The sequence below is a fragment of the Tachysurus vachellii genome, chromosome 7, assembly GCF_030014155.1.
Source record: "Tachysurus vachellii isolate PV-2020 chromosome 7, HZAU_Pvac_v1, whole genome shotgun sequence".
Taxonomy (NCBI): domain Eukaryota; kingdom Metazoa; phylum Chordata; class Actinopteri; order Siluriformes; family Bagridae; genus Tachysurus; species Tachysurus vachellii.
In genome coordinates, this window is record NC_083466.1 from 27,505,900 (window position 1) to 27,513,598 (window position 7,699).

The 7,699-nt window shown below is 31.9% G+C and overlaps 1 protein-coding gene across 2 annotated transcripts; it reads left to right on the forward strand.

Annotated features, from left to right (window-relative positions):
* Window positions 1-2,851: 2,851 nt before the first annotated feature.
* On the forward strand, window positions 2,852-6,923 carry LOC132849086 (E3 ubiquitin-protein ligase TRIM21-like). 2 transcript variants are annotated; one of them, XM_060875283.1, is made up of 6 exons: window positions 2,852-2,971; window positions 3,796-3,920; window positions 4,733-4,855; window positions 5,099-5,195; window positions 6,187-6,213; window positions 6,322-6,923. In XM_060875283.1, the coding sequence occupies exons 2-6, from the start codon at window positions 3,873-3,875 to the stop codon at window positions 6,867-6,869; spliced, it is 843 nt and encodes a 280-aa protein (XP_060731266.1). In that variant the 5' UTR covers window positions 2,852-2,971; window positions 3,796-3,872; the 3' UTR covers window positions 6,870-6,923. The 2 variants fall into 2 exon arrangements, with proteins under 2 accessions (XP_060731266.1, XP_060731267.1); XM_060875284.1 differs by having other exon boundaries at window positions 2,875-2,894; window positions 4,747-4,855.
* Window positions 6,924-7,699: the final 776 nt, after the last annotated feature.

The following is a 7,699-nucleotide window of genomic DNA, read 5'->3' on the forward strand; positions in this document are numbered from 1 at the left end:
CTTCCTCTGAATGCTGTCCTGTACTGCCTCATTCCACCACCATGTTTCCTTAACTTTTTTCTCCTTCCTGAGGACACATCTAGCACCCTCATACCTGTCTCCCTGATCAGTTCTGCTGTAGTTTCCCAGTCATCTGGAATCTCTTCCTGACCACCCAAAGCCTGTCTCTGCTTCTGTCTGAATTCCTCATAACATTCTTAAACTTCCACCACTTGGTCTTCTTTTCTATCTTCCCTCTCCTCGTCTTTCTGACCACCAGAGACATTCTACACATCACTATCTAAGAATGTAGTCTATCTGCGTACTCCTAACTCCACTCTTATATGTAACTATATGTTCCTCTCTCTTCTGGAAATAAGTGTAAACTACATCTACTTCCACCTGCTTAGCAAAGTGTACCATCATCTGTCCTTCTAGGTTCCTTTACTTAACACCAAACCTGCCCATTGCCTCCACATCACCTCTGTTCCCCTCACCAACATGCCCTGCTCTAATCACTACTCTCTCCCATCTGGGAATATTCTCTATTATCTCACTCCAGAATCTCTCCTGACTGACCACATTCAACATCACTACTGTACTTCAATTTCTAACTTTAAACTGATGACCCTGTCTGACATTCTTTTCACCTCTAAAACATTCCTCACAAACTCATACTTAAGGATCACTCCTACCTCATTACTCTTCCTATCCACTCCATAATAAACATTGTCAACAGTGCCAGTGGCAGTAGTTGTTAACCTGAGCCTTGACCGATCCTTTATGGAATGACCACTGATGATTTGCATGAATACATTTGGCATGTTTTACGCCAGTTGCCCTTACTGATGCAATTCTCTCTATTTTCCTGGATTGGGATCGGCACAAAGGTCACTGTCTTGCAACCCCTGTGGCTAGATATTTTAAAATTAAATAAATATTTCTCCCTTATCATTCAAAAATATTCTGGTTGTAATTTCTGACTACCCACATAATAAATTCATTGTTAAAACTGTTAAAATGGTTAAAATTGAATTCCTTTAGGATCATATTGTGTGAAACACTATTTCACTAAACAATGTAAAATATATATTAAATTTACTTGCTTAATGTGACTTTTGCTCCTGAACCTCAGCGCACAGCGTCTCCACATCAGGGCTGTATGACGTCGCCTTCATCTTCACACAAGACTGTAAGGTTTCGTCTGTAAGCCGTGAACGGTGTTTGTTTTTAATGTAGTTCATGTTAGAGAAGACCTGCTCACATATGTATGTGGAGCCGAAGCTCGACAAGACTCCAAATGCGTACTTTTTCATGTTTGTGTAAGTGTCAGGGATGGCATTCCACGTTTCAAACACAAGTTTGTCCGGCTTTTTTTCTCTCATCTCCATCCGAATATTTTTCAGCAAAGGCTGTGTTTATTGTGGAAATGCCTAGCAACATTTGACTTTTTGTTGTTCGCAAATTTTTCACCACATATTAGGCATACTGGGAAGCCACTCTCATCAGCAGTAAAAGCAAATGAATCTGTCCACATCTCATTAAATGTTCTGTTTTCTTCAGAAACTTTTCTTTTCTTGCATTTATCCATGTTTGACTACCTGGGGTTGAAAAGCTTGATCTGAACTGAATGGAATTTTCAGTTTTGCAAGAAATTATTTTTAAAAAAACTAACTAACTAAAATAAAATAAATTTAAATTAAATATTTATTTTCCAAATCTACAGGGAGCCGCAGCAGAGGGATGTAAGAACCATTTGCGGCTCTGGAGCCGCGGGTTGCCGACCCCTGGTCTAACCAAGGAACAACCTAGTTCAGCTGGCTACCATTCACTTTTTCACCTTTTTTTGTGCACTGAACTTGTACTGTGTCATTAACGTTATAAAGTAATAAAATCTGCAGTTAACTGCAGTTTATTTGACATTAAAGCAAGTCAGCTGACAGCTATGTAATGTCTGATTTCATCGTGGTACTAGTAAAGTATTGCTTATACTAGCTAACTTAAATTAGACTCTAACTAGATGTTATATAACTAGAAACATTTAATAATTTAATTACTTAACTATTTAATTAATTTTTTACAGTTTGAAAACAACACACGTTACTTACGCATTGCGTTACTCTGATTACAATAGAGGTTTATACCTGTATTGCAGCTGTCCTTTTCAGTGCCAGAGTATACAGTAAGATCACAACTGCTGTAGGTTGAAGGAGCTCTGGTGACATGTAGGGTCGCTTATTAACCACGTCAATTTATTCACAAGATATGGTGTTATCTTTAATCTTGTCTTATCACTACTTGACTATTTCATTTTTTTTTTAGAATACAAACATAACATGCTGTGTATGACTGTGTATATGACAAATAAAATTTAGAGTAGTGCCTTTGGTGACTTTTAATATTGATCTATGTATTAAAAACATCATGGAAGTTCAATCAGTAGTGGAGGCGGAGGTGGTTGAATAAATGCAAGCCATTTGTCATGTCTCAGTGGCTCAGTGATCAGGAAATTATTTTCTATTTTAAAATGTAAATATTTGTTGAATAATGATGTATCATATTTATCAATGTAAATGACTGACCAACAGTTCATTTGTAAAAAGGTTTTTGTTTTTTTTTGAGCAAAGAGAGACATAACTCCATCTACTCCTGAATAAACAGTTACAGATCATGAATAAATAAATTGATAAATTGTTGATTATATTAAATATTATAGATTATAATAAGATAATCAATTCCTGCAAAATAACTCTTTTTTTATTATCAAATATGTGGAGGATCATAAAACAGGCTGTTGATGATTGTGTGAATTTCTGCCTACTAGAGGCACAAATCTGTAATTAAGATTTTTTTGTTTATTTTTGAAGGGAAACCAATGGGAGTGGCTTCATGATGTAATTTAGGTGAAACGAAAGGTACAGTTTAAAGCTGTTTGGAAGTAAAAATGCAGATCATTTCAGCTGAACAACACCAAAGAGCTCAACAACTCTGGGTAAATTCTAAGAAAATTAATATATATTGAATATTGAATATTTAATAAAATAATTTATTGTTTATTTAATATAATATATTGTGTCACTGATAGGACATGTTTAGAATAGTTAAAAAAAATAACTATATATATATATATACCTTAAAATAAAAAAAAGTATATATATATATATATACGTATATATATATATATATATATATATATATATATATATATATATATATATATATATATATATATACGTATATATATATATATATATATATATATATATATATATATATATATATATATATATATATATATACGTATATATATATATATATATACGTATATATATATATATATATATATATATATATATATATATATATATATATATATATATATATATATATATATATATATACGTATATATATACGTATATATATATACTTATATATATATATATATATATATATATATATATATATATACGTATATATATATATATATATATATATACGTATATATATATATATATATATATATATATATATATATATACGTATATATATATATATATATATATATATATATATATATACTTTTTTTTTATTTTAAGGTATTTGAATTTTCCTAAAAATTTTTTCAAGTTCATTCAAATTTATAATATATTATATCTAATTTATGTTTATTATCACTATTATTTACTATTTAGTTACTGAGTTTAATCAAGCGCCAATATGTGGAGGATCATAAAACAGGCTGTTGATGATTGTGTGAATTTCTGCCTACTAGAGGCACAAATCTGTAATTAAGATTTTTTTGTTTATTTTTGAAGGGAAACCAATGGGAGTGGCTTCATGATGTAATTTAGGTGAAACGAAAGGTACAGTTTAAAGCTGTTTGGAAGTAAAAATGCAGATCATTTCAGCTGAACAACACCAAAGAGCTCAACAACTCTGGGTAAATTCTAAGAAAATTAATATATATTGAATATTGAATATTTAATAAAATAATTTATTGTTTATTTAATATAATATATTGTGTCACTGATAGGACATGTTTAGAATAGTTAAAAAAAAATAACTATATATATATATACCTTAAAATAAAAAAAAGTATATATATATATATATATATATATATATATATATATATATATATATATATATATATATATATATATATACGTATATATATATACGTATATATATATATATATATATATATATATATATATATATATATATATATATATATATATATATATATATATACTTTTTTTTTATTTTAAGGTATTTGAATTTTCCTAAAAATTTTTTCAAGTTCATTCAAATTTATAATATATTATATCTAATTTATGTTTATTATCACTATTATTTACTATTTAGTTACTGAGTTTAATCAAGCGCCATTTCCCTAACTCTCTCTCTCTCTCTCTCTCTCTCTCTCTCTCTCTCTCTCTCTCTCTCTCCACATGAGCCTTAAAGAATCTTGTTTACACAACGACTGTGATTTTGCAATCAGTTTATACAGAGGGAATTCCCAGAAGATTAATTGAGATCAGTTTCATTTCAGAACTGTCTTCACTCTTCTCAAGAAATCAGCTAAAGTTAAAGTTAGTTCTTTTAGGAACTAAAAATTAAGGAAATTCTGTGAGAAAGTCTGAGGGCATGAAAGTCCTGTGGGGTTTCACTCTGTAATACTTTTCAACCTGAAGTTAATATCTAAAAGCATAAACTGATTAATTTTGTGGAAAACCTGGATTAAACCAGCATTACTCTGTCAGAAACATGGGACACCGTTGGAGGTGTTCTGCAGAGACGACCGAATCTGTATATTTCAGTTCCACTCACAGGCTGAAGAGTCCTACAAAGCAAAAAAGTCAAGTTAAAAAGGTGAGATACATTTAGACATAGAAAAAAATCCATATAAAAGTCAGAGTTTTTGGAATATTTAATGGATTGTATACATTTATAATGGACTCAGCTAGGAACAATGCCAGAAGAGGTTAAAGATGTTTAAAAGGACACTGAAAAAGTCAGAAACACCTCAGAATGCAAAAAAAGTCTTCACCAGGTCCTATCAATAATCCAACTTCTTAATGGGCCAAAAAACAATATACTTCTTTTATTCAAAAGGACTGCACCAATAAACAGAGTGTGGAGCTGTTGAGGAGAGTTCTGTCTCAGCTTCTGGAGTCTCTCAACAAGGAGATAGGCCAGTTTGCTGCCTTTGGTAAGAACATGTAACTTGGTTGTCATTAAGGTTATTTGTGATGGTCGTTTACTTTTAACAGTTATTTTAACCTAAACATTTCTTGAAGAACATTGCATACAAGGCCTACATTATTTTATTTTTAAAATGCTCCATATTGGCAATGTACAGTCTCTGTACGCCATGATATTCTTAATATGGTACACAAACCCAGGTCTTGTTCATTGGCAATGTAACTGACACAGTTGCGATGAGTGATGTTGCTCAGTAACGTCTGTGTAAACTTCTCTGTGCAAATATCAGATGATATAAACATATAAAATGTGAAATGAAATGTGTTTATATCTGGCAAAACTGAAACACTGGTTTCCGTTGCTGTTCCTTATCAGATTAACTTTAAAGAATTTGCTATAGTTCTGTGTGAATGAAAAGATTTAATTAAAAACTCTGATGGGTCTTTTATTCTTTTAAAATCATCATGATTATAATTATTATGAATTTCACCACAGCTACTTTTATTTTACTTTAATTTTACTTATTTTTTATTACAGTGGTTCCAAAAATACATTTGAAAGAAACCTTAGCAAAAAGATAAAAACAAAAAGTCAAGTGAATCCTTGGCTTCTTCATATGACTAGTTTCTAATGCCCTCTAGTGGCTGTCTGCAGTACAAACAAATGTTGCATATCCAAAAAAACAAAATAAAATAAAAGTACCAACAACCAAATAATTCCAATTTCTGTTCAAATGCTCTTGACTCACGCCTTAATGCATTTAATCATTTTAGTTTTTCTTTTCAAACCCTTGATCACCCTGTTTCATAAAAGGCCCACCCACTGTGCAGGTTCTGTCATCACCACTGGCTAAAATAATCATTTATTCCTAATTTGATTTTTAAATAATAATTTATAAAATCTAATTTGATTACTAATTTGACTCAAATTTGTTTCTATACCATATATAATCTATCTACTATATATCAAATATAATTTGATTTCTCTTTTTCAAACAGATCTGAAAAGAATTCAGCAATATGCAGGTGTGTGAGCTTTGCTTCATCTTATGACATTGCATATATATAATGGATTCAATGTTACACACTATATAATGTAATAAAATGGATGTCAATTGTGTCTCTTTCTTTCAGTGGATGTGACTCTGGATCCTGATACAGCTTATCCTGAACTCATCCTTTCTCAAGATGGGAAACAAGTAAGACATGGAGACTTGCGACAGAATCTCCTTCATAACCCAGAGAGGTTTGATTATTGTGCCTGTGTGCTGGGAAAGGAAGGATTCTCCTCAGGGAGATTTTACTATGAGGTGCAGGTCAGAGAAAAGACTAAGTGGGATTTAGGAGTGGCCCAAGAGTCTGTTATCAGGAAAGGGAAAATAATAACCAGCCCTAAGAATGGATATTGGACGGTTTGGCTGAGAAACAAGATTAAATATGAAGCTTGTGATTCTCCTCCTGTTCCCCTCTCCTTGAAACAGGCTCCCCAGAAGGTGGGAGTGTTTGTGGATTATAAGGCAGGTCTAGTCTCCTTCTATGATGTTGATGCCAAGTCTCTTATCTACTCTTTCACTGGTCAGACTTTCACTGAGAAACTTTATCCATTCTTCAGTCCTTCACGCAATTATCATGGTAAAAACTCAGCACCACTGATCATCATGCCTCTTACACAATTGACTTGAGCTGTTTACTTTAGCAAAGAATGAAAGAATAAAAATATTTTGTTAACAAATAAATGCTTATCTCTTATCTCTTCTATTTCAAAATTCATAGTCTATAGAAAGCTAATATAATCTTGGCAAACCAATACTTTGTCAGTCTAAATTTAAACTAAAACGATCGTAAAAGTTTCCTGCCAATAGCATACCTTTTTCTTAGGTTTACCTGTATATCATTTTCTTGACTTAACAACACATGCTCCATCATGAATGTATAAGATTTATGGTCATCAACTTGTCAAAGCACTTAATATGTTTGGGCTCCTAACAGTCCTCATCAATGATTCCAATGTTGCCTCCACCATTGGTTTTACATGCCTGAGTTTACATTTACGTTTACATTTACATCCAGAGTGACTTACAACTGAGCAACTGAGGGTTAAGGGCCTTGCTCAGGGGCCCAGCAGTGGCAGCTTGGTGGACCTGGGGATCGAACACACGACCTTCCGATCAGTAGCCCAACACCTTAAACACTGAGCTACCACATCCCATATATAGATATAAGAAATATCACAACACAATACGAAAAAACTAGTTCATGTTTTTCTTACCTCTATGTTGGATTATTGTAATATCTTATTGTCTGGATTTTCCAGTAGGTAAATAAGCAAGATCCAGTTAGTAGAATTAGCAAAGTTAGTCCAAAATGTGGAAGATGTAATCTTTTACTTATCGATTGATTATAAAATGCTACATCTGAAATATGAAACACTGAATGGACTCACGCTACATTACCTGTGGGATGACTGGTTTTGCTACATAACTGACTTGCCCTCCAAACCTTTCAAGAACCA

What these genes read in the sequence shown, in the direction of transcription:
- LOC132849086 (XM_060875283.1), top strand. Translation starts at nt 3,873, where the DNA reads ATGCAGATCATTTCAGCTGAACAACACCAAAGAGCTCAACAACTCTGG. An exon ending in AAAGAGCTCAACAACTCTGG is followed by an intron (nt 3,921 to 4,732) that starts GTAAATTCTAAG and finishes GGATTAAACCAG; the next exon opens with CATTACTCTGTCAGAAACAT. An exon ending in AGGCCAGTTTGCTGCCTTTG is followed by an intron (nt 5,196 to 6,186) that starts GTAAGAACATGT and finishes TTTTTCAAACAG; the next exon opens with ATCTGAAAAGAATTCAGCAA.